At 38.3% G+C, this 27,668-nt stretch overlaps 2 protein-coding genes across 3 annotated transcripts; both read right to left on the reverse strand.

Moving 5' to 3' along the window:
- Positions 1–565: 565 nt before the first annotated feature.
- On the reverse strand, positions 566–10,161 carry LOC143300648 (uncharacterized). The gene is made up of 5 exons (XM_076614475.1): positions 10,041–10,161; positions 7,443–7,666; positions 6,885–6,960; positions 3,977–4,044; positions 566–3,550 (listed from the first exon to the last, which is right to left on the reverse strand). The coding sequence occupies exons 2-5, from the start codon at positions 7,528–7,530 to the stop codon at positions 1,635–1,637; spliced, it is 2,148 nt and encodes a 715-aa protein (XP_076470590.1). The 5' UTR covers positions 7,531–7,666; positions 10,041–10,161; the 3' UTR covers positions 566–1,634.
- A 6,838-nt stretch (positions 10,162–16,999) lies between these two features.
- Positions 17,000–23,602, reverse strand: LOC143279414 (sepiapterin reductase-like). 2 transcript variants are annotated; one of them, XM_076583460.1, is made up of 4 exons: positions 23,017–23,602; positions 21,771–21,923; positions 20,401–20,531; positions 17,000–17,776 (listed from the first exon to the last, which is right to left on the reverse strand). In XM_076583460.1, the coding sequence occupies exons 1-3, from the start codon at positions 23,534–23,536 to the stop codon at positions 20,413–20,415; spliced, it is 792 nt and encodes a 263-aa protein (XP_076439575.1). In that variant the 5' UTR covers positions 23,537–23,602; the 3' UTR covers positions 17,000–17,776; positions 20,401–20,412. The 2 variants fall into 2 exon arrangements, with proteins under 2 accessions (XP_076439575.1, XP_076439574.1); XM_076583459.1 differs by having other exon boundaries at positions 17,000–20,531.
- Positions 23,603–27,668: the final 4,066 nt, after the last annotated feature.

A 27,668-nucleotide genomic window follows, 5' to 3' on the forward strand; every position in this document is an offset into this window, starting at 1 on the left:
TCACACCATCGACTGCCTCAAAGAAAGAAAGGCTGAGAGAGGGAGCAGCTGCAAGTCTAGCATGAAAGGCAGAGCATGATCTTTTGCAAATCAAATGAATATTGGCATAATTTCCAAACCAACACTGCGCAAATTTCTTCAAAAAGGAACAGTCTCTTTGGGTTTTTCCAAATATAGTAGACCCAGCAACACGCACCAGAAATCTTTTCCTACCCCTCTTACGGCGCATGTGTGTGTGTGTGTGTGTACGCACGCGCGTCTGTATGCTTAGTTACATTTATTTGCTTATCTGTTTATCTATCATCATTATTGTCTTTATTATTATCATTATCATCTTTTTTTTTAATATATATATATTATAATCATTATCATGATTTTTTAAAATCTTTATTTTATTATTACTTTTATTATCTTTTTTTTTAAAAATCTTTTTTTAATACCTATTCATTTATTTACTTATTCATTCATTTATCTAGGTTTTTTTTGTTTTTCTTGTTCTTTCCGCATTGTATTTCATTTCATTATTCATTATCTATCTGCTTACCTTCCCTCCCCCCCCCCCCACTCAAGGCCTAACAAAGTGTGTTGGGTTACACTGCTGGTCAGGCATTTACTTGGCAGATATGGTGCAGTGTATATTGATTTGTCTGAACCCAGAGATGCCTCATGAGTAACTGAACTGAACTGAAGTATAACTTCGAGGAGGACTCTGCATCACCTTATTATTTATATTCACAAATATCATAAATTTTGATAACAAACTGACCAAAACATCCACCATCATGACAAATAAATCTTTCTCTCTCTCTCTCTTTTTTTTTTTTTTGTCTCTCTCACTATTTCTTTTTTGCATTTAGGGTTCTGGAACTCCCATGCTCACTTCAACAGAGTAGTGAGTGGGCTTTTACATGTGTGACTATGTCTATCCCATCAAACAAGCAGCCACGCTCCCCAGATTTCAGGCTCTTTGATTCAAACTTTTAATTATTTGATCTTTTGCCCGAGTATACACAAAGAGGATGAAGGTATTAGCTGGTCTGCACAGCTGTTGACTCCACTCTTAAATCCACAGGTACCACTGTTGAGATTACACACAGGACCTTCAAACTGAAAGTACAATATTCAATCATTCACCTACCGAATCTCAACGATGCAAATACAATTTATGAATAAATCATGATCAGAACATGATCTGTTATCTGTACACTTTCTCATGGTCAGTTTTCAAAGACCATATCAATTCTGGGTCCAAATCCTAAGCCCCATGTGAACTTTTCTGTGTTTCTTTTTGTGTTCTCAGTGTGCTTTTTTTTTCTTCTCTTTTTTCTTCTTGTTTCTTTTCTTTTCTTCTCTAATGTGAACTTTTTGTGTCTCTTTTTGTGCCCTCTGTGTTTTTTCTTTCTTTCTTTACTTCTTTCTTATGTTTGTATTAAAAATGAATAAAAATATGTTTAAAAGAGTCCAATTCTGAACAAAGACTTCTTTCCTTCTGTTTAGAATTCTGCCATGGTTTTAATCTGCTATACATCATTACACATGTGTTTTCTTCATGTTGAACACAACCTTACAAATACTAGTGTGTCATTTTCTGTGGAGATCTCACGTCAGTCACGGCTCAATGTCCTCACTCATTTTCAAACCATAAGTCTGAATGAATGCTGAATCCCATTCTGTTCTGGAACACTGAATGGACGCTGCATCCTGTTCTGTTCTGGAACACTGAATGGATGCAGCATCCTGTTCTGTTCTGGAACATTCAGTGCATGCTGCATCCTATTCTGTTCTGGAACATTCAATGAATGCTGCATCCTATTCTGTTCTGGAACATTCAATAAATGCTGCATCCTGTTCTGTTCTGGAACATTCAGTGAATGCTGCATCCTGTTCTGTTCTGGAACATTCAATGAATGCTGCATCCTATTTTGTTCTGGAACATTCAAAGAATGCTGCATCCTATTCTGTTCTGGAGCAATGCCTTTCCGGCAGTGTGTTTTCATGTGCACAGCCAAACAGTCAGAGCGCCGGAAAGTGGATTTGCATTCCATGCACATGTAGGGGTTTTGACCAGAGTGTCGTCGCATGTGTACTTTCAAGCTTCGGGACTCCCTGAAAGCTGCTCCACATTCCGTGCAGGAGTAGGGTTTCTCTCCAGTGTGTTTTCTCATGTGCACCTTCAGCTTATCTGGCTTTATAAAGGCTGCATTACACTCTGTGCAGACAAAGGGTTTGATGCCAAAGTGCCGTCTCAGGTGCACTCTCAAGGTGTCGGGTCTTGCGAAGGTTGAAGGACATTCTGTGCATGCATAGGGTTTGAGGCCCAAGTGTTTCTTCTGGTGTGCTTTGAGTTCACTGGACACAGTGAAAGATGCGTCACACTGGGGACAGGGGTAACGCTTCTCTCCTGCATGCCTTCTCATGTGGTCCTTCAGCTTGCTGGAGGTTGTGAACACTGCCTCGCATTCATTGCAGGAATAGGGCTTTTCGCCTGTGTGGCTCCGCAAGTGCACTTTGAGGTCTGAGGACTGGGCGAAAACCGCACTGCATTCTGTACAGAAGTAAGGCTTTTCCCCTGTGTGTTTCCTCAAGTGGACCTTCAGCTTATCTGCCTGCCTGAAGGCAGCTGGGCACTCTGAACATGCATAAGGCTTCAGCCCTAGATGACAGTTCATGTGGACTTTCAGGTGACCTGAGCGAGCAAACGCTGCCCCGCACTGAGTGCAGGCATAAGGCTTTTCACCTGTGTGTTTCCGCATGTGGATTTTCAGCTTGCACGACTTGGTGAAAGCAGCCTGACATTCTGTGCAAGCATATGGTTTTTCCCCAGTGTGGGTTCTGAAGTGTACCTTCAAGTCACAGGATCGTGAGAATGCCGCCACGCACTGTGGGCAACGGTAGGGCCTCTCCCCTGTGTGCTTCCTCATGTGTATCTTCAACTTGTCAGACTGCAGAAACGCTGCCGAACACACCGTGCACACATGGGGTTTGATCCCTCGGTGTTTCCTCATGTGCAGTGTCAACTGATCGGACCGTCTGAAGGTTGATGGGCATTCTGTACAGAAGTAAGGTCTTTCTCCTGTGTGTGACCTCATGTGGATTTTCAAGTTGCTGGAGTTTGTAAATGCTTTATGGCATTCAGAGCAGGGGAAGGCATACTTTGCCATCATTCTATTCCTATGTACATTAGAGCTGGATGGCAGGGCAAACATTGCACCGTTTCCTCCACGGGAACCAGGATTCTGCGAATACCCTCCTCCACTATGACCCATTTCTGGTTTGAAATCAGACATCATGCTAGACCAAAACGCATTGCTGCCACTCATAGCTGGCACAGCGCCAAACCCAGCATGCATTGTGCTGAACGGCACTGGGGTTGGATCTGTCTGCTGTGCGAAGTCAGCAGTGTGAACAGTGCTGCCAGTCAGCGTCAGGGGGCCGCTGTAACGTCTGGGAAGTCCGTCTGTCCACCCCTCCCCTTTCCCACACTCACTCCGGTCTGCTCCACTCACTGCCACAGCCTCTTCTTTCACCCACTGCTGGCCCTGGGCCCACTCTGCAACAAAGTTTGATAAACATCCTAAAATTTAAAAGTGAAACATGACAAACATCATGAATTTCACAATTTTCAACTAAAATTACAATTGTGGATAGGTATAAAAGAAAAGAACACTCATAGTGAACACATGTGCATGTTTACACAGTCTTGGATCTGTAACAGTTCTCTTATTCATTCACACCATCTTCATTCACGATAATCAGAACAAAAACATTAACAAATATGAAAATGAAATGTTTAGGTACTTAACAAAATGGAAACAGAAGAAAATAAAGGTGGAATTTCTGTCAAAAACGCAAGAATTTCACACAGGACTGCTGGAGAAAAGGTGCGATTCCAATTCACTTCAGTCTCTCACTTTGGAAATAAATTACCACCTGAAAAATCATCACCATTCAACTTCAAACTAAATGTCACCACTACCTTCAAAGTGTCCATTCCCTGATGACCACTGGTGCTCTTGGTGACTGCTTCTCTCATCCTCTGTTCCTCTGTAACATTTCATCACAATTCAAATCCTCACAATGTTCATGTACAATGAAGAAAAAAAGAAGAAGTCAATACTGATGCACAAAACAATCACAGAATTAAGGAACAGGCTGAAAACAAAACATTTATTTTCTAACTTGTCCAGTCCAATGACAATCTTTCCTATTTCAGAATTTTCCTTACATGTTAACTTCTTTACTTTCTTATTTTTCCCTTATGACATGGCATACTGCAGACTTTATTTATACAAAACGTTATTATCAGGTTTTGATCTGATTTACTTTTTAACCGATTTTCAAGAGTAGGTATAACAAAATTTCATACCATTGGCCAAGTGAATAAAATTTAGGTTACATATTGCTGATTAATTACATTTCTCCCTCCCCCTCCCCCACACCCCTCTCTCTCTCTCTCTCTCTCTATATATATATATATTATTATGTGTGTGCATGAAAATCCAAAAAGATAATAAACTGCCCATCAAACATTAACACATTCAACAACCACTCACTACACTCACATTTTTTGTGACAAACATCTGTGATACTGACCTCTCAATTTCACATATGCAATCGTACTTGTCTCTCGATTCTTAATGAGTAGTACCACCCACCTCTTTATTCTAAATGAATGCTTTCACTGACCTCTCAATTTTAAATAAGCACACAGACCTCTCAATCTTAAATTGGAACTTGCACTCAGCTATTTCCAATGCAAACTCACACCGACATCATTTAATTCTAAATGAGCACTCACACTGGCCTCTTAATCTTAAATGAGTACTTACACTCACCTCTCAGTTCTGAATAAGCATTCAAATCAACCCCTCAACTTTACATAAGAACTCTCCATTTTAAATGAACACTCACACTCACTTTTTGATGAGCACTTTATCACAACACTTGAGACCAACTTTTAATTTCAAAGGCTGTCGAACGACTTTTGATAAAACTATACAAGAACTTTCCAATCCTTGTCTTTGTAAGCCAGTCATCCAAATATATACAATAAACATATCTGAGTTTAATGTCAGCTTGGCTTAATTCAATCTATGAAACATCCATTACATTTTCCTCTAAAGCAGTCTTGTAAATGCTACCTTCGACAAAACAGAACCAATGTTCAGGTGCTTCAGCCTGGCTGCCTTGGGTTTTTTTTTTTCTTACACAGTGAAAATTTACAATATATTTAACACTCTGGACATAACAAATATTCCAAGTTTGCAGCTCCATAACCAGCAATTACGCAGAATATGCTACAAAGTGAATTCCGACCCCTCCAATTAAAGACACAGATCACATATTAAAAACAAAACTTAATTCTGACATACTTGTAGTTTGTGCTTATGTGCAAAATTTAAACTTTATTGTGCAAGTATGCAAAATTTAAACTTTGCTTTGCAAGTATATTAGCCCTTTCGCTGCCAGGAAAATAAGATTTAAGTGAAATCTATTTGCCAGGGTTTTTTCACAAAAAACGGGTATAAATTTTCAAAAAATTCTGTGCTCTTTGTTATTGGAGAAAGACCCATAAAAGTATATATTTTCTGAAAGGTAAATGAATAAAGAATACAAAACACATGCTGTTTTCCCATTTTATATATTTTTAGTGACATGCTGTTGTTTTGAAATCAGTGTTTTGTTTTTTGTCACATTTTCAACTTGTTCATTACAAACATTAGTCAGGTAATTTGCACAAAAGCATCATATTTTCTGGACAAATGGATATCTGCAAACACAAAATCATACTAGAACAACCACAATATATATATATTTTTTAAGAGATAGATACACAATACATTGTGACTTCTCCAAGTGATAAGATGGATGTGAGGCCACGCCCCCTCAGTCTCTACCCCCCTCCTCCTGACCCCTCTCACATGGTCACTTGATTCAGTTCTCATCAGACCGCGTTGGCTGCGTGCCAAGAATATCGCTCTGCTGCTAATTCGGTCATCTGTCGTCTGCTAACATCTGTACAGCCGGCATCACTCACTGACAGTCGCATCTTGGCCACTCTCTTGATTACGTCCTATAAATGTTCATCACTATCTTCTCCTTCGAATTTACGCTTCAATTCTTTCTGAGCATCAGCTAAAGAAAGAAATCATGGTGATTTAGTTCGTCACGATCGCATGTCTTGAGCACGGCGTCAGTCCGACATTTTGTTGAGCGAGCGAGGAGAGAAGTCAGGCAAACACTTGGACAGTGACCCAACCAAAACGTTCAAATAAAGGACTGCTTTATGACGTAGATGGGGTTTCTAGCTATGAATAGAATCTAGAGAGATTCCCCAGGCTAAAGCTACCACTATTTTTGCCAAGGAAGTGAATGCAAACCAGGGAAAAGTCAGAATATTTCGATGACGAGTTATCTCGTCATGCAGGCAGCGAAGCATACATGCTTGCCATGACGAGTTATCTCGTCATGCAGGCAGCCTAGGGGTTAGTATGGGAATACAAAATTCAAACATTAATTTACAAGTGTATTACTATTTGTGTGGGATAATACTGTGTTCTTGAACTTAAACTTAAAGCTGAAGCCGCATTCTTCTTCTTCTTTTGTTCTTTTTTTGGAGGGTTGGGGGGAGGGGGCTGGGTGGGAGGGGGGCAGGGGGCGAGAGGGGGTGGGCAGGTGGGGTCTCTTGACATGTGCCTCTTTTTCAGGTGAATACAACTGAGCAAAACAAACTGTTTATTTTGACTAGATTTGTCTTCTGTGACAAACAGAATCAAGTCAAGTATGAATGAAGGTTCCACAATCAACCATTGCACTCTGAACATATGATAACAATACCCTTCTCTATGAGATTGGGAAAATGACACAGCTCCACTGAAGCTTACCTGGATTCAGAACGCACAGATTCTTCCTCTTCTTTTACATCAGCTGGATTAAAAAACGTGACAGAAGGTTCCCAGTCTGTGAAGAAAAAACAAAAGAGGTGAGAGAGAGGGAGGGAGGGTGGGACGGAAAGAAAGAGAGAGAGAGTGGTTGAGAGAGAGAGAGAGAATTAAGATGCAGTTAACATCTTGTATTAAGACAAAACAAAAAAGTTTATTAAAACTAAAAGTAAGCAAAGCAGAGATGAGCATATCTACTCAAATTAAAAAGGGTATGTATTATTCATACCACTAATAACTCTCTTGTTGCAATGGGATCAATTACATGTGCTAAAAATAAGGGTTTCTACTAAAAGAAGGGAGGCAGTTTCTGGCTTGGTAGCACTTTAATCCAATCCCATGTAATGTCTGCATGATTGATCAGTGTTCAGTTTTCCACAGAAATGTACAGATATATATCATATGTATTTTTAAGGATTTTTGATTGATCCCTTGTGAACAGTCCTTCAGAATGTTTTTTCTCAATCAGAACTCTGAACTTGATGATGAATGGCTGCTTACCTTGCAGATCACTGTCACTGTCAATCTCCTTTGTCATGTCAGCCTCCCTCTCTTTCTTCTCCTTCGCCCACTCAGAGTCCTGCTCCATTTTTCTTCTGTTTCCTGTCCAACACTCTGCAGCCTTTTGCCCTGGGCTCCTGTGAGTTTCCACTGGTGTCTCTGTGTTTAGTTCAGACGTCGTCAGTTGTTGGGTGGCTCTGCCTCGTGACTGCTGTCTTCACAAGCTGGAATGGGAACAGTATCTGAACTGGTATGGTCTTAAACAGGTCAAAAATATTTTCTTTTACATTATCTCCAGCAGCGTTTTCCCTCTCTATCCTATGAGCATCAAAGTGTCAGTCACTGAATCACACTCTCAGTATCACCTAGATAGTGACAAATTATTTGCGCTTAACAAATCATCTTATAACATCACAGGATAAGTTGTATCACTGAGTTGATAAAGCAGAAGTTCAAATTAAGTATATAATCAATCTCCCAGTTATGTAAACAAAACAAAAGAACATTAAATTATAATGATATATCAAACACACAAGTGATATGTAATAGTATAATTCACTTTTTATTCAGTCACATTTAACAAACCATTCTATGATTCAGAGTCTGTTTATGTTCACTGCACCAAACTCCAATGAAGGAAAAATCAAAATAATTATACATGCAGGATGTCAGTGGATGTCTTTACAGACACTAAGCCAACACTTTTTCCAGGATGTCAGATGACCTCTTATAGGCACTCAACTGGTTAACGTGCATATTTGATATTCTGCATGCCTATGAACACAAATGGGGTTGAGACACTAGCAGGTCTGCACATATGTTGACATGGGAGATCAGAAAGATCCCCGCCCTTCAGCCACCAGGTGCCATTACTGAGAATCAAACCAGGGAGCATAAGATTTAAAGTCCAATGTTTTTACCGCATGGCTATTGTGCTCGTCAGGTATTCTTACTGAACAGTCTTAGTAATTCAGTCAGCAGTTGAGCAAATCAATGTGTGCAGAGAAAACATGAAGGAAGAAAAGGATGGGTTTGTTGTGTTAAACATGTCAACTCAAAATATAAATGCCACCAAACTGTGTTATGCAAATAAGAGTCCAGAAGACAAAGGGAAGAAAACAAGAAAGAAGTTACATCTAAAAGTAAAACTGTGGGGTGTTTCCCCCATGCTACATCCAATTTGTCAAGAAAACATATTAATAGTCATACACATCTATACCAAATTGACCAAAGTTAACAATGAATTGGAATCATCAAACAACACTGATACAAAACCAAGAAAGCAAGTGACTCTCTTGATATGTGGATCATATCGGGCTATTTTGTGAAAGCTCACATTGTTTATTCTTAAGAAATGAACATAATTATACTCGAAGCTGAGCGCATTCATCAACACAAACAAATAAACCATTTGTTAAATATATTAACAGTAAACTTGGTGCATATTTCTTAAATGAACATGGTCAAAAATCAAGATTCAATGTCAGGAATTTGTCTATCAGTCTAAGCCCAGAAGAACTCCCAACATAAACTTGATAGTGTAACACTGGAACCTGAACATTTGGGAAGTTGAACACTGCATCCAAATTAATTTCATCATGTTGCTGCTGAGCTATGTGTGGAGTGATGGCCTAGAGGTAATGCGTCCGCCTAGGAAGCGAGAGAATCTGAGCGCGCTGGTTCGAACCATAGCTCAGTCGCCGATATTGTCTCCCCCTCCTCTAGACCTTGAGTGGTGGTCTGGACGCTAGTCGTTTGGATGAGATGATAAATCGAGGTCCCGTGTGCAGCATGCAGTTAGCGCACATAAAAGAACCCATGGCAACAAAAGAGTTGTTCCTGGCAAAATTCTGTAGAAAAAATCCACTTTGATAGGAAAAACAAATAAAACTGCACGCAGGAAAAAATACAAAAAAAATGGGTGGCATTGTATTATAGCAACACGCTCTCCCTGGGGAGAGCAGCCAGAATTTCACACAGAGAAATCTGTTGTGATAAAAAGAAATAAAAAATACAAATACAACCAAATATCTGAACAAAGTATTCTATCATTTAAAAAAAAAAAAAAACACCAAAAAAACAACCCAAAACAACCACTCAATAAAAAAAAAAAGAACCAACAGAGCAGGTAAAAGGCTCATCAACAACATTTTCTGATCAAGCCACAATTGCCTAACTCCGAGACTACTACTGGACTACTACTACTAGTAGTCTAGTAGTAACAGTGATGTGCTTACTTCATGCATATATATCAACCACTCCTACATTGCTTCTGTCGAAACCATCATTTTGGTGATTTTCCCAGCTGCCATGAATAAATCTGATGATGAAAATAAGTTACCAAATAAGTCTCAAAAGGCGTAAATCTTTCATACGTACAACCTTGCTTAGACTCAGACTCCGAAAAAATAATTAGTAATAAACTTGATCGTCCGCCATGTGTTAGTTTTACCGGAGTGGATGACTCCCAATGAGTTTACGTCCTAACTTTGTTGGCCGCGAGGGCTTCAACTCTTTCGTCACTATTAAAAGGGTTAATCAGAATATAACTGATACTTCTCAAATCAAGGTGGGTAAGGTAGCCATTAAACAGTCTACCTGTCAATTCACAACTCGATCGTTCAGTCTTGATTTTCTTCTGTCGATCTGGGTAGCCCTGAAGTCGGCGCTCGACACAACTTTTCACTATGGCCGGAAGCACGGAGCCACTTCGTTCTTTTTGTTGGTCTGTGTGCCGGAAGCCCTGTAAAATGTGTGTCTTTTTACTGAAATAGCTGTGGTGATGGGATGAGGACAAAGCAAGCTTTTTTTTTTTCTTTTTTTTTTCTTTTTTCCCACAAGGCCTGACTATGCGCGTTGGGTTACGCAGCTGGTCAGGCATCTGCTTGGCAGATGTGGTGTAGCGTATATGGATTTGTCCGAACGCAGTGACGCCTCCTTGAGCTACTGAAACTGAAACTGAAACTTAAGCTTTTTGACTGTCCCTTCTTTGTTTCATAACATATTTTGCTAGAGGGTTTGGTCAAGGTTCAACTCTTCCTTTACAGTTTATTTATTCGTCAAACTCTCTAAAAAAAATATTTAAGAGTTTTTGTAGAATTGTCCAGTTGATTCTTGAATGAGTTAGTTGATCAGTGGTGGCAGTTGATTCCATACATTTGTAACTCGATTACTGAAACAAAACTTTGAGATAATCTTTAATCTGCCACATTCCTTCAAAACTAATTTCAGCACTGGAAGCTGGCCAAATGAAAGCACAAATATATTCAAAACTACTATTGATATTTAAATGACGTGACAAATTTAGCAAGTTTAATAGTAAACTTACTTATAAAAGTTCTTTCTGCTTCCTTTGAACAAACCATTCAAATTGAAAATCGACTTTACAGATAAATAATTTGGGCACATACTTGTTTCCCATTTTCCCCTATTTTGAATAAAAGTCCGTTGTAGGGTAAATGTTGTGAAAAAAATCTATCGCAGTTCTCCTAATCTTCATTCTAATGTAAATCTTGGCACCCTTCAAATATCAAAGCATTTCAGAGAAAAAGAGGGGCGGAGTGGTGGGGGTATAAAATGGCACAGAGGATATAAATTGGCCTAGGCCAGACTATACTCCGGGTATAATATGTAGCCCAGACTCGTAGTTTATACGCGGGCATATTCTGGCCTAGGCCAGTTTCTATGGGGGTTATTCTGGCCTGTGCCTACGGGGGTATACTCTGGACAGGGTATAGAGTCTGGTGGGTGAACCGGTGGTAATTCTTTTTCGATTTCCCGAGTCAACATATGTGCATAAATTATGTGCAGACCTGCTTGTGCCTCGTGAACCCCCGTCTGCGTTCGCAGGTTTATATGCATGCAGAAATTGTCCACGTACGCAATAACCTACAGTCTGGATTAGTCAAAGCACACATCGGGGCCAATAACTGGAACAGATCTTTTTTAACACAACAGAAAGAACATTGTTTTATGAACATACCATCTGACTGAAAGTGTTTTTGTCCTCATCTCTCTCTCTCTCTCTATTATATATATATATATATATATATATATATATATATATATATATATATATATCATAATTAAATCATAATTTATTCAGATCCAACACAAAACTTGAAACAGATTTATAAACCGGGCTGTGCTGGAGTCAACAGCTGATCTGCTGTCAGTATTTCTCCCCAACATATTTTAAAAAAACCCAAAAACAAACAACAATTACTACTACTGATACAAAATATGCCCAGTAGTAACACCAGTATGGCACATTACACTGCTTGGTGTTGGCCTAAAAAAAAAGAGAAGAGAGAGAGAACTAGTCCAAATTTAACACATGCAAATCTATTAAGCAAAAAGTAATGCAATACAGAAACTACCGTTGAATAGACGGCTCAAACCCATTAGAACATTCACAGTGAATAATACCTCCCACCACCTAAGTGTCAAACTCAAGAGTAGTACAGTCCAGCAAATATATCAAGAACAGCAAATGGAAGCTTTCTGGGTGAAAAAAAAAATTACACCTGTTAAAATACTTAATATATCAATGGCTTATTTTCTTTTCCAGTACCCTTGAGGAGAATAATAAATCTGAGGTATGTGAGAGGACAATAAATAGACCTCTCATATGCAGCAGTCATGTTCGTTTTTCGGAACAAAACTGAACTTAGTGTAAAGATGAATTATCTCCCTTTGACCGCTTGCTGAATACCTATGAGCTATCGGGGACCCATGTTGCGGCTAAATTAAAAATAAAATAAAATAAATAAAAATAAATAAAATAAATAAATACATTGAAAAAAAAACGAGAATTACTACTAATAATAATATGTATAAGGCGCAAAAACGTGATGAAGTCAACTATAAGCGTACAAGAAAAAGAAAAAAAACAAAAACTGAATAACTAACTAACTAAACAATAATATTATAATTTTAAAAAATAATAATAAAAAAGAGAATTAGGGTAGGTATGGGTAATTGCGAACAGCGTGTAACTGCGGACGATTCGTACACCGCCCCAGTTCGAAGTGTTCTGTACTCTGACCCTTTCAAAAGGAAAGGAATTACGAGCCGACAAACTAAAACAAACCGCTGATAAAAAAAATACAGTTTCCAAAATGTAGCCGGCAGGGGGGAAAAAAAAGAACAAAGTATAAAGATCCGTCCTCCATTTTGTTGAGAGAAAATTGCATGGATTGAACAAAAGCATGCTGTGTAGTTTCTCCCATGTGAACATGTGCCAGTCAAAATGAAACTTTTTTTTAATTTCATGAGGGAGGTCAGTGGAGTAAGCACTTTTTTTTTTTTTTTTCAACATCCAGTCCTTGGACACACACACACACACACACACACACACACACACACTGATTTCTGAAAATTTGGAAAATGCGCTGAAAATAGGTCGTTCAGAGCTCAGGTTCCCCAAGTGTGGAATTACGTGTATCCCCAAAGGTGATAAGCCAAGACAATATTTGAAAAGTTGGAGACCCATCTCTCTTTTAAATGTAGTCTATAGAATTGGGTCATCTTGTATTGCTAACCGTTTAAAACCAGTATTACCTAACATTATTTATGAAACAGGGTTTATTAGAAATAGATACATTGGAGATAATTTGAGGTTGATATATGATACCATAGCTTATTTAGATAAACATAATTTACCTGGTTTATTACTGAACATAGATTTCGAAAAGGCTTTTGACTCAATAAATTGGGATTTCATGTTTAAAGTGTTAAAGGCATTTGGGTTCAAAGAAAATATGTGTAGATGGATTAGTGTGTTTTACACAAATATTAAGTCATGTGTGATTGTGAATGGTCAGGTCTCTGACTGGTTTGAAGTTAAGAGAGTTTGCAGACAAGGAGATCCTATATCACCCTATTTATTTGTAATGTGTGTAGAAATATTAGCTATAATGGTAAGGGAAAATTTGGATATCCGGGGGAATAATAATTAATGATGCTGAGAATAAACTGACCCAATATGCTGATGATACAGAATCTCTACTTGCTGGGGATAGGAAATCTTTTGAATGTTGTGTTACAACTCTTGATAGATTTGGCTGTGTCTCAGGTCTCTATTTGAACTCAAGCAAAACTAGTGCTATTTGGTTAGGGAGCAAAAAGAACTCTAAGACGCGTTATATGGAACATTTAGGTATGGACTGGAATCCTACAAGATTCCGAATTTTAGGGATTTGTTTTACTAATTATTTAAAAGAATGTGTAACTATAAACTATTCAGAGAGATTAGCAGAAATAAGATATTTGTATAAGATATGGGTGAAACGCCAGTTAACGCCTCTAGGCAGAGTAGCAATTCTGAAATCTGTTATTCTTTCCAAATTGACTCATCTGTGGTTGCTTTTGTCAAACCCACCAGATACATTTTTTAATACATGTCGACATATTTGTTATAAGTTTCTTTGGAACAATAAACCAGAAAAAAATAGCCGTAAAACTGCTCATAAAAGTGTAAAAAATGGTAGCATTGGTCTTCCTGATGTTAAATTGTTTGCTTTATCTTTAAAGCTTTCCTGGATTCGCAAAGCTGAAAAATCAAATCACAAGTGGAAGCACCTTTTGTTGTGTAACTTCCCCCAATGGCCAGCTATTGATAAATATGGTCCAGAGTTTATCTTAAATTTTGCCAAATATAACCAGTTCTGGACAAATGTGTTTGAAGGTTATAAGATTTTCTTTTATAAATGTAAACCAAAAAACTCAGCGGAACTGCTTGCTGAGCCATTGTGTTATAATAATCGTGTTCTAATTGGTAAACAGTGTATTATATCCAGACTGCTCAGTAATCATGATGTGTATTGTCTTGCACAGTTTTTTGACGATGATGGTAAAGTTCTTTCATATGTACACTTCAAAGAAAAATATGATTTGCACATTGATTTCCTTACTTATGCTGGATATAAATCAACAATAAACAAATTAGTTAAAAAGCATAATATTCATGTGGATAGCAACAGACACACAAATACTTCGCTCTGCTTCAAACGTTTACTTTCTGTTTCTAAAGGCTCAAGACCATATTATGATGTGCTGATTGAAAATGATATGTAACCAAAATGTTGTGAGAAATGGGACTTAAAGCTTTTGATGCATCATAACTGGAAATCTTGTTTCATGCATGCACACAAGATAGTTGATGTAAAGCTGAAATGGTTTCAGCTGAAAATAATACACCGATATTTATGTACAAAAATTGTTTTAAAAGAAACTGGTGTTACGGATTATAACAACTGTAGTTTTTGTAGAGAACACAAAGACAGTATTGATCATGCTTTTTGGAAATGTAATTATGTGCAAATGTTTTGGGACACTTTAACGGACTTGATAAGAGAGATGTGTAAACGCAGGAAATTTAAAGTTAACAGAATCACTTGTGCTATTTGGACATGATGTGACAATAACAGCTGATGCTGTTTTGTGTTTTATAATATTGTTTGCAAAGTATTACTTATATTTGTGTAAAATTGAGGACAGCTTTCCACAAATATCAGTTTTTTTTAACGAATTAAAAACTCGATATAGAATTGAAGAATATAATGCATATCTTAACTTGACCATGCCATTTTCTCTGCCAGATGGCTGCCTTACAAATTATTGATCACAAATGATTAGTAACCTGTTCATGATTAACGAAAATTAATCACCCATATTTATTTTCTTTTTATTGATATTCATAAGAAATGATTGAGGTGTTCACTTGCTGTGAACGTGTTCTAAGATACTTGACAGTTTGTATTCCTTGACAGCTTGTGTAAGATCTTAAGAAATGAATGATAATACTCCATGATGATAACCAACCAGTGTATAATCCAGCTGCTTGGCTGTTTCTATCAGAATATTTATGGTGTTTGTTGTTTGTTTGTTTGTTTGTTTGTGTTTTTTTGTTTTTTTTTTTTTTGTTCTTTGTTTGTTTTTTCTTCTTTATAAATGTCCACTAAGATGCTGTTGTTGTTGTAAAATGTTAACCTATCAAAATGGAATTTAAAAAATGTTAAAAAAAGTGTGGAATTCTCTACCTTCATCTCTTAGAAATGCCTCTGATCTACATTCTTTAAAATTAAGTCAGATATAAAAAGTTGCCTTTTCCGTAGGCATTTTGTTCTGGGCAGAACAGTTAAACCAAAGTATGTTTGTTAGCAAGTACCTTATGTTGTACTAGTATTATTGTAATCTTGTTGTAACGCATTGTGTATTTTATGTAGTTTGGTCCTAGGTGTGATGTCACTTTTTTCTATCTGGTTATTTTTAATCCTGACATGAGGGCATGTCTGTGTGTGTGAGAGAGAGAGAGTGAGACAGAGGGGAGTGTTCTGGTGTGCATGTGTGCATGCATAAGTGTGTAGGCATGTCAGTATGTCCAGACAGAATTCTATGTCAGAAATGTTTTAATGCTTATGCAATTCTGTTTTTAGTGTAGCTCATACGTAATGTCAGAACACAGTGTGTGTTCTATGAAATGCATTTGTTTCAATCTAACTTCTAAGCCTTAGTTACTTGATAGCTTTTATCATCTGATTCATCTCTGAAATGTGCTTTTTGATTTATATGAACACACTGGATTTTTTTCGTTGACAGAGAGTGGTTGAAATGTATTTAGGCATGTTTATATTCAACTGCATGATGTAAGGTGCTTTGAGAAGCATTGGTACTGGATATCGTGCCATAGAAAAATGGTTTAATAATCATTATCATTATCAAATGAATCGCATATCAGTTCAGTTTCAAGAAGATGTCAAAGTGTGTAAACTAATCCATATGTAATGTCCTACACTTCATCTGCTGTAAAAAATTAAGTAAATTAAAGGCAGATACTTGATCTTTTCATAAAGTCAGTGCACTGATCAGGTTTAGAGAGTCTACCCAAGGTTTGTGTAAAACATGAAAAAAACAAAAAAAAACAAAAAAAAAACGCACACATACACACATGCAAGCTGACACCAGTGTGCAAATGTACACGCACACACAACAAACACGCAGCAATGAATCATCTTTTATATAATAACATAATAACTTGCATGCCTTTATCCAAATTTGAAATTGTATATATGACAAGTCCCTTTTTTTGTTTGTAGGTTTAGTATTGAATATGAAGCATGCTTATTTGGAGTGGGTGTTGCCCCAGTACTGAATACAAAACATGCTTATTATTTTGAATGAGTGCAGTTCAATATTGAGTATAAAGCATGCTTATTTTCAAACACAGAACTGATAGACTGTCATCATCTTAGCAAAACACCCTAGCTGAGCCTTGTGAGTGGATCTTGAACTGGAAAATACCTTCAGGCAGTAGTGGTGGTGATTGTGCATGAGAGAGAGAGAGAGAGAGAGAGAGAGAGAGGGGGGGGGGAGGGAGGAAGGGGTTTGGGAAGGGTGGGGGGGAGAAGAGTTTGTGTATGTGAATGATAGACAAAAGGAAAATAGCATATGCGTGTCTCTATTTTTTCACTGAAACAAGCACATAAATATTCCGCACACACATGTATGCAAACTACTGAAAACACAACCACTGATTGTAAATATTACCTGTTTATTTAAGATCTGTATAGGAAATTATCATTCACAAACCACAACCACTTACATATATCATGACACTGTGGAGTGATCTTACTTTAAAATAAAATAAATGAGGAAACATATGCCTAAAAATTGATGGCTTTACAATGAACTGACTAGAGATAATACTTTCCAAACAGGTGAGAAACAAGGGTAAATCTGAACATTCTAAGTATCTTTGTTAATCCAAACATATCACACATTCAGCTTGATCTGAAAATAATATTTTCTATAAAACCAAAGGCACTGGGACTAGATGTCACACTTCTAGTATAATATTATAAATCTGTTGTTGACCTTTTCATTAACCGGTGTTGTTAGAAAAATCCACAGAGAACCATGATACAAAACAGTATTCACAATTTTACTTTAAATTTTCTTCTTTTTTTATATTTCCATTTATGACAACATGGATGGTTCTGCAACAAGAAAACAATATAAGAAAAAAAAAGAAAAAAAAAAAAAAGAAGAAAACTATACTGGGCTTTAGAAACATATCAACATATGAAAGAATGAGAATTTTGAAAATTTTAAATACATTAAAATACATAAATTCAACCAATCAAATAACAAAATGAAAATACACAATGAATGAGTCATCAAATTTTAGAGAGAACACCCATTCACTGAAATTAATCAATTGCATGTATCTTAACGTGCATATTTCTCACTCACTCCGTCTATGCTGCACCTCCGTGCATGTTGAACATCAAACCTCCTTACCCCTTTACTTCTCAAACACTGAATTTCTGTATCTGTGAATAGAAAATTAAAAAAAATTCTTTAAACAGTAGAAACAAACACTGTCATTACATAACAAAATATACAAGAGTGTAAAGATTTTATAGTTTATAATCAGAGCATCTTTTATTTTTCAAACTATGCTAGTATATGTTGTTTCAAGGTCGAGGTAAACATGTTAACAATTTTTTCTTAAAACTGTTTCACATGCAATCATTAAATTAAATATTCTTCAATTTCATATCTTGAGACAATGTACTTTTGAAATTAGTGAATATTCACAGTGCATTTATGTAATTCACACACACACACACACACGCACACACACACGCACACACACACAAGATTGCCATCACCATGTCTTCAGTGATAAACAGATTTCTCGAAAACAAAGGTGTGAAAACAGTTCAGGTTGGATATCATTTATTTTCTTTGCGATAAAAACCAAGCAATGGTCCTCTCTCTAGACTTTTATCAATTTTGCTTGCAGCCATTACACTTACAGGAAATGATATATCTAGACATGAGATTAGTCCCAAAAAAATCTAACCCTTTTTTCCAGTTTGAATAAGGATTTATTTGATAATAAACTTGGATAACATTGTGCAAACATACATTCATATAAAAGTATGTACTGACACTATGTCAGTTACCACAGTCATCAGCACAATAACAACATGAAAATAATGGTGTATTTTTAACATACACACAAAAGGAATGTGACCAAGGAATCAACAAAGACACAAGAATGATGGCATAAAACAACAGCTCTCCATTTTGTATACTTGACCGATATAATACAACAGCAAACAGGAATGCGTTTTTACATCAGATTTTGGTTTGGGCACACGCACGTGAATATCTGTTCCTCAGTTTGACTCTTCACCTTGCTGTCAAACTGGTAGCTTGTATGTTGATGCTTTTTTTTTTCTCTCTCTCGTGTGTGTGTGTGTGTGTGTGTGTGTGTGTGTGTGTGTTCAGCTTTGTGCTTCTCATGCAGTCACATTGGTCAACCTATCTCATTAATTGTATTGAAATATTCATCTTAGTATCATTGTAATTCATATTTTACACATACACATGGTAGGCTCTCAAGGCCCTCACCAGTATGTTAGAGGCATTTACTCCTTTTTTTCCTTTTTTTTAAGCAGATGTGGTGTGATGTATATGGATCAGTCTGCATGCTTCGGCACTTCCTTTAAACTGAAACTGAAAATGGTATTAAATGTTGTATCCAACAGGTCAAGATGAGTCAAAAAAAGAAAAAGAAGAAAAAAAAAAAGCACTACAGCAATACAGTACAATGCATTACATTAACAAGTACATCTCTTACCCACAACTCACAATCTATACCACAGTGGAGTTCACACTATAATGAACATAATTTACAGGACTAGATGATCGAGCAAGTTTGACAAAGCAGTTAGTGATTTACTTGAACATGTAGGTGAACAAAATCCATACTTGGTGTTCAAAAGTCAAGTTTGACCAGACTCAGAATCTTGTTAACTGAGATATGCTACCCGTCCACATATAATAATAATAATAAAAGGACATTTTGTACGCCCAATTGAATGATAAAATAAAAACCCTGGGCGTTTACGATAAAAAAAAATAAAAAAATGCAATGACTCATGCATACTAAAAACTCACAAATACACCCAGACGCACAGATCATCCCGTTCCGACTCCATCCCACAAATCCACACCCACTCCACACAAGATGTAGACACACACACACGCGTGCACGCTCGCATGCACATACACTTAACAACATTGTGTACTAAAATCAAGAAGTAAAAACTCTGGAGGAAGTGTGGATTTCTGAGTGGAGGGCACAATGGCATAGTCATATTTCATAGGTAAAAAGAGCAGAACTATGCAGAAACAAAGTCTGATGATGGAAAGAGTTGACAGTTTCGGTTTCTCAAGGAGGTGTCACCGTGTTTGGATAAATCCATATGCACTGCATCACATCTGCTAGGCAGATGCCTGACTAGCAGCAAAACTCTTGAGTGCATACACATATACATTTGTGTACCTATCAGAGTGAATTTCCTCGACAGAATTTTGCCACAACACTTATGTTGCCAATGGTTCTTTTTCAGTGTGCTAAGTGCATGCTGCACAAATGACCTTGCTTTATTATCTTATCTCAATTACTAGATGCTCAGTTTAATTTTCCAGTCAAGACCTGGATTTGAACTCAGACCTTCACGGACACTGTACTGGCAAATAAGCATCTTAACGATCCTGTCACCTTCCTCCTGTTGATGGGATAAGTGAGACACGAGGAACTCTCAAAAAACACAGCCTGAGTTTCAAGGATGTGTGAAAGCATGCTGACTGATCCAAATACACCACACCACATCTGTTTTGGAGACAAAATAAAATGAAATGAAATAAAGAAAAGTAAAATAAATTACAGACAGACAAGAAAGGGAACACAGGGTGTTACCCAGAACAATGCACTGAGGTAAAGTCATACAAAACCATCACTATGCACAATGAAACAAGTCATTCAAAACTACTCTATCATGTTCCTTCTAGCAGTGTGAGAATGAAACAGTTCTCCCCAGTTGTTTCATCTGTACTGCGTCTGCATCATGATCAAATCAAATACAAGTTTTTCATTCACCTGGGTGGACATTCAGATCTCATCATAGTAGTCTATATGAGCGCCACTCTCCCAGGTCTTCTTGTCCAGAATTGCAGTCAACTTGGCAGCACTCACGTCACATGTCAGCAGCTCGTTTTGTGCCTTTGCGTCTTGAAAAATGAAAAAGAACATAACCTTCAAAATCTGAGGCATCCAAAATGTTTCCCACCCAACAGAATATGGCCATTTACATCTGCTGTTACTGAGTGTTGTTCAGCGGTTTTTGGTTTTGTCTGGATACTTCAACAGGTCATCTGCTCTAAGAAAATGGTCTGGCCTGCTCTCACTGAAAGATTTAGCCTGGAGTCAAGAGGTGCATGCAATGACAATCCTTTAACAGTATCATCTGACAAGGTGTGTGTGTGTGTGTGTGTGCACGCACACACACACACACACACACACACAAGGTACATGCTATGACAATCTTTCAACAGCATCATTCAACAAGGTGCACACACAAACACACACACACACACAGAAAGTGCATGCCATTACAGTCCTTTAACAGCATCATTTGACAAGACACACGGATGCACACACACACACAAAAGTACATGCCATGACAGTCCTTTTACAGCATCATTTGACACCACACACACACACACAAACACATGCTATATTTCCAGCCCAGGATAGAACACAATGCTTGTCCACAATTTTAATAAGCCTGCATGCATGTATGAGAGCACGCAGAACATTAAAAATATATACATACAATTTTTATAGTTTGTAGCATTCATGCATATCTCTGCAATAATTAAAATATGTTTGATGTCGCCAGTCTGGAATTCCTTGATTAGATTCTGATCACTGTCAACTGTGTTAACATTTTGGGTGTGGAGAAAGACATGGATGTAATTGTAAAACATCTCCAGTTTGAGTTTGTGAAGTATTAAAACTAACACAACAGCAACAACAACTACAACAACAACAACAAAAAATCAGTTACATCTTTGCATGATGTGTGCCAGTTGTTCCTTTTCTCCTTTGCTCTAAGTAAGCATGTATGGAAGGAAGGTATTCTGCTTAACGTTCCATCACACATACCATATGGCGACTATAGACAAGTAGCTAGATGTAAAGTAATCATTTTCACATTTGAATGTTGTCACTTTTTTTCTTTTCTTTTTTTTAAATCAAAAGAGAGGAGGTTAGAGAGGGTGGGCGGGGGTGTGGGGTGTGGGAGGTGTTGTTTGAGGAAAAAGGATACATAGATGAAGGGTTGAATCAAACATGAATGGTCATTTGAAATAAATATTATTAAGTACAATGCAAGAAAACTAATCAATGGATTTTGTAAAAGGGATGTACAATACAAAAAAGAAAGAAAAAAAAGAATACCAACTTACTTGCTGCCCAGTTCCGTACACTATCATCTTCAGTGTTGGTGGAGACAACATTGAACATGTCTGTTGCCAGTGGCCCAGGTGCATAATTCAAGACACGCACACCTTCCTCCTCAGCAGCTAAAACCTTGAAAAACATGTCCCTGCCAGCTTTCACTGAAAATGGAATAAAAACCATAAGAATGAAAACAGAAAATTATATGTATATAGATCTCTCTCTCTCTCTCTATATATATATATATATATATATTGTTTTTAAAGATGAACAAAGAAGCATTTTGTGCAGGAAAGGAATCAGACCCCTGCCAGAGTTTGCACATGTAGATCACTGTATATATATCACTTATTAACTGAAAACAGAAAATCTTTTTCAAAAAGAATAAATCTTCTCTCTCTTTTTTTTTTTTAAAGGAGAGAAGAAAATTAAACATGAAATTGAAAACTGAAAAGAATATTAAGAACACACACACACACACACACACACACACGATTCAATAATTGATCAAGAGCCTAATGTCAAAAAGAACACAAAAAGTTAAACCAGACTTGAATACAATCATTCTTATTGCCTGACAGCAACATACAAAAACAAAACATATAAGTTATGGTTAAATAGTAAATATATAACAGAAAAACAGTTGAACCGTAATTGTGTTGTATAACTGTGTTGTATAACGTATCTATTAACCTAACTGGACTGTTTAGTTACTGTCCATTTCATCTCTAACTGTAAAAATGAGTGCCCATGAGCATGGTGATAAAACCATGATTTAATAACAGTGACAGTAATGGTCAAGCCAAAAAAAAAAAAGAGTTTGAAGTTGTCTTATTTCTTAAAAAAAAAAGCAAAAAAAAAAAAAAAGCAAGCATATCTAGTTGCTATTTCAAACAGGTAACAAATGGGTTTGAAAATAATTGTGAAAACTCAGAACCCATATTTGAAGCTAAAATAATCTGACAGCCTTGACCCAAATTTATGAAATATCAAACAAAACGTTGCACCTGTGTATATTTTACTTTATACTGATTTACCATATTAAAACAAATCATGTAACTTAATATAAACACTTTTGGAGGGGGAGGGGGCGGGGCAGGTTTGGATCATATTCATCAATTGAAAAAAAAATGTATAGTCATAAAAACATATACTGATGACTGAAAACAACAACAACAACAACACACACACACACGTGTGTGTTTCACTGTGTGTGTGTGTGTGTGTGTCCTTCAGCGCCTTATGCATTTTTACCTGAAGAATACATGGCCCAGCTTCTAAATGGTTTTAACGCTGCTATCGAACTGATGTTGATAACCACTCGACTGATATCCTCAGACTTTGGGAAGCACCTCAAAAACTCCGTGGTCAGCGCAATGGCACCGGATAAATTGGTGTTCAGGTAATGGGTCACTTCTTGCACGGAGGGCAAATTTCTCACGAACTTCACTGGTTCTATGGTCGCCGCATTGTGAACTATGATGACTTGTTGAAAATCCGCAGGTTTGGCTCCGAGATCTTTAAAAGCCTGCGAAAAAACGGTCTGGAAATACTGTTGGTCTTGTTTGCTTTGGTCGAAGGCTTGAACGATCGCTTTGACGTGAGGGGATTTTTCCAGCAGACGTTTTTTGACCGTTTCTAAGTTGTTCTTGCTTCTTGCGAGCAACACTATCGCTGACCCGTCCGGAAATTTGGCAGCGAATGTGGTGGCAATGCTTTCACCAAGCCCTCGGCTTGAGCCGGTGACAAAACACAAGGTTTTCATTGAAAACATGTTCACACGATGTTCAGATTATCACCAGACAGCGCGAATGGTCCCGTCCGTCTTGTCCTTCCCCAGCAGTGCAGTGCGTGTGTGTGTGTGTGTCGCTGTCACGGCCGGTTTTTATAGTCCGTCGCCGGCAAGCTGAGGTCAAGTCGCTGCCATGTCAGTACTCACGCACGCGCGCGCGCGCGCGCGTGTGTGTGTGTGTGTGTGCGTTCTGAGGACGCACCGAGAGGTGAAATCGGTGTAGTCAACAACTGGAGCTGTCCACTGCGTGGAATCCAACATGGAAATATCAATCCATAGCCATTGAAAATGTTCAAAGGAGACTACTAAAATGCTGGTTCACTGTGAAGGAATGATATGTGGAGAAAGATTGAAATATTTTATTTTGCATTCCGAGTCTCTGAAGGGACGAAGGATTAGGGGGAGATTTGATACAGACTTAACTCTCTCCATACGAACGGCGAAAGAGACGACGTTAACAGCGCTTCACCCCAATTACAACTATCAAAATATTACAAGCGGAAGGCTCTTACACTGAAGAGGTGAATGTTGACAAAGAATACCACAATTCTGACGACGGAAGCTAAAGGTTGGGTCATAGAGACACCCACTGGACATCCGAGGGGTCTGTGTAGAGGAGAAGAGAGGACTGGCCGTATTGAGTGAGTTAAAACAGTCAGGTATTAACAACATTGACTCGAGGACATTGATACTAACAAATTTTCATTATTCCGGCCATCTTCGCCAATCAAGCATAACAAGAAATGCCGATCGAAGCCGGGACTCAGTGAATATTTGTTCAATCATTTGCGCTAACAAAAGAAAATATAACGTTTCTGTTCGTGTTGTTAGTAAGTGGAACTCACTACCACCTTCATCAATTCGCAAAAGCCTGGATACTGACAGTTTTAAGAACTTCCTGGACTGCGATCCAAACAGCGGTTTTATTAATTTGATGAATGATTGCTTTGATCTGATATTTCTTAAATGCGGCCGGACCGGAGGCATGCAATGGGGACCAACAAAGATGATACAAAGAGAGGACGTTTATAGGACGCGAGGCCTAAAGCCGCAAAAATGCTAGTCCGCCGGAGTCCCTACTACTACTACTACTACGTAACACTGATGCCTATTAATGACCTTCTCAGTTCCTTATCTCCGGCAGTCTTTGCTCATATAGATAATTTTCATGGCGGCGTTCGACGAACTCGGAAGCCGCCTCGATCTGTGTGTGTGTGTGTCCGACGACTCGGAAGCCGCCTCGACTCTGTGTGCCACGGTGTGTGTGTGTGTGTGTGTCGGTGTGTGTGTGTGTGTGTGTGTGTGTGTGTGTGTGTGTGTGTGTGTGTCTGTGTGTGTGTGTGTGTGTGTGTGTGTGTGTGTGTGTGTGTATTCCATTACATTACTGATGAAAATGCAAAGGCATCTGGGCCTGGATTTGATATTCTCTCTCTCTCTCTCTCTCTCTCTCTCTCTATATATATATATATATATATATATATATATATATATATATATATATATATATCATACACTGCAACTGATAGAAGTGCAAAGCAGACAGTATGACAAACACAAGAACAACCACAAATTTAACCGAAGAGCAATGATATCACCATATGACAATGATAATGATAACGCTGAGTGATAATGATAACGAGAACAACAAGATAACAAACATTTTATTTTATTATTCCTTTAATGTACACAGAATAGATAATCAAGCCCAAGAATGATACTATTTCTAAAACTATGTTAATGAGAAGAAGAACTGAGAAGAAGAAGAAGAAGAAGAAAACACAAAAAATTAAACCGAAAAAGAAAACTTGACACACATTTTATTTCAATACACAATGACCGTTGTAAAAACTAACAAGCAGTCAAACGGAATAAGTCATTCCCTGACCGAAGAAATGTGGTTCCTTTCTCTCCTGCCTCCAAAGGTTTTCTGGAGCATTTAATGGCACCACAACATGGCATCAGTGTTGCTCTTTCCGGCGCTTCCTCGCTCACTGAAATTGGGGGAGTACTATGGCTGCCGCGTGCGCGACACGGTCGCCTCAAGCTGACAAGTGGTGAGCTGCATGATATTTCGGTCAATCATGTGTACAAAAGCCGTTTTACTTGATGACTGGACTGCATGGCATTTCTTATTAAGAAAATAATTTCCTCTCTCTCTCTCTCTCTCTCTCTCTCTCTCTCTCTCTCTCTCTGTCTATCTAGACCTCTGTCTGTCCGGCTGTTAGTTGATGACTGGACTGCATGGCATTTCTTATTAGGAAAATAATTTCCTCTCTCTCTCTCTCTGTATATATATATATATATATATATATATATATATATATATATATATATATATATATATGATATAGATATATATACATACACTGAATACAAATACATACATATATATATATACTATATATATATATATATATGTGTGTGTGTGTGTGTGTGTGTGTGTGTGTGTGTATCCACTTCTGCGATACATGAGCAAGCAAGCCGAGAACAAACTATTTAAATGGCCTTACTGAAGCCGGGTAACAGATGGAGAATGAAATAATTAATGACAAGCAGCCACAGATAGTGGTACATCACCGATAATGGGTGTTACATAGTCGCACTATATTCTGTGTGAGTGACTACTGGAATAGTCGGTCATAAATGTACCGGCCAACAGCCCGGCGACTCAGTGGTCAAAATTCAGTACGTCACACTTTGAGATAAAGGCCAATGTAGGCCAAGTGGACGGATGAAGAGATATGCCCAGTATTTCAGTCTTAGTCGTTGTCCAGTCAATCATTTTGAACTAAGAACACCGCAATCTACCACAACTCATTCAAAGCTAGGTGATTCAAAGTATACCAAACTTGTACTGATGTCAGTGTATCCAGCTTGGTGATTTAAACAGGGGTTAGCATATGCAATGAACCAAGCACACCCCCCCCCCCCCCCCCCCCACAGAGAGAGAGAGAGAGAGAGAGAGAGAGATTCTCCTCATATTTTTAGCCTCGTCAGTGACTCTGGGCAAATATCTATTCGACCTTGGAGAGGCTTTTCTGCCCCCTCGTCCCCGGCCCAACCCCCCCCCCCCCTCCATATTTATCATCTCATATCTGTCGACATCTGCTCACTGCCCACGTGAGCTTAAAAAAAAAAACGGTGCGATACACGAACATGGAACCAGAGAACTACACGTTCCTTCAGTCCGTACATGAGGGTTGCCAATTACTGGACCAAGACTCGTGGGGGCAAAGTCAGACAAATATACAAGGAGGGTAGGGATTTTGAGGGAGGGGCTAAGATAGGGGTGGGAGTGTGTATTTGGGAAGGAAGGTGAATAGATCTGCCGGCCTGTCCGGGTGTAGCAGGACTTTACTGTATCTCGTCATTCCTTACAGCAAAGGTCAGTACACACCATTTCTCGAAAAGCACTCCAATTTTATTTTTTTAAATCCAAAACTGGCCTCAGACCTCACGCACCCGTCCTCAATATTACCCAAACAAACAATACTTCAACAACTCATCCACTTACACACACAAAAAACAACCACCTAAAACTCCAAAATGCACCCACACTCACCAAACACAATTTCAACAATCTTATAACACCCTCTTGCATCCAGTCCCACTCAAGCCCTTCCTCCTACTTTTCACGCAAAAATAAAACTAATCATCTACTCATTCCATCAAACCATAACCCCTTGTCCCGTCTAAACCACAAGCTTGCTCTGCACAAAAACAACCCAATTACAACTCAAGTGTCGACACCGATACGTACCCTTGGGGACAGTGTAGGACACTGCGACGTCCTACACTGTGACGTCTCCTGGGGGACAGTGTAGGACACTGTGACGTCCCCTGGGGGGCAGTGTAGGACACTGCATGTGACGTCCCCTCGGGGACATTGTACGACACTGATATGTCCCCTGGGGACAGTGAAGGGCACTGTGACTTCCCTTGAGGGACATTGTAGGACACCAATACGTCCCTTGAGGGACATTGTAGGACACTGATACGTCCCATGGGGGACATTGTAGGACATTGATACGTCCCTTGAGGGACATTGTAGGACACTGATACGTCCCATGGGGGACATTGTAGGACACTGATACGTCCCATTGGGGACATTATA

This window comes from Babylonia areolata, chromosome 2 (genome assembly GCF_041734735.1).
Source record: "Babylonia areolata isolate BAREFJ2019XMU chromosome 2, ASM4173473v1, whole genome shotgun sequence".
In the NCBI taxonomy this organism is placed as follows: Eukaryota; Metazoa; Mollusca; class Gastropoda; order Neogastropoda; family Buccinidae; genus Babylonia; species Babylonia areolata.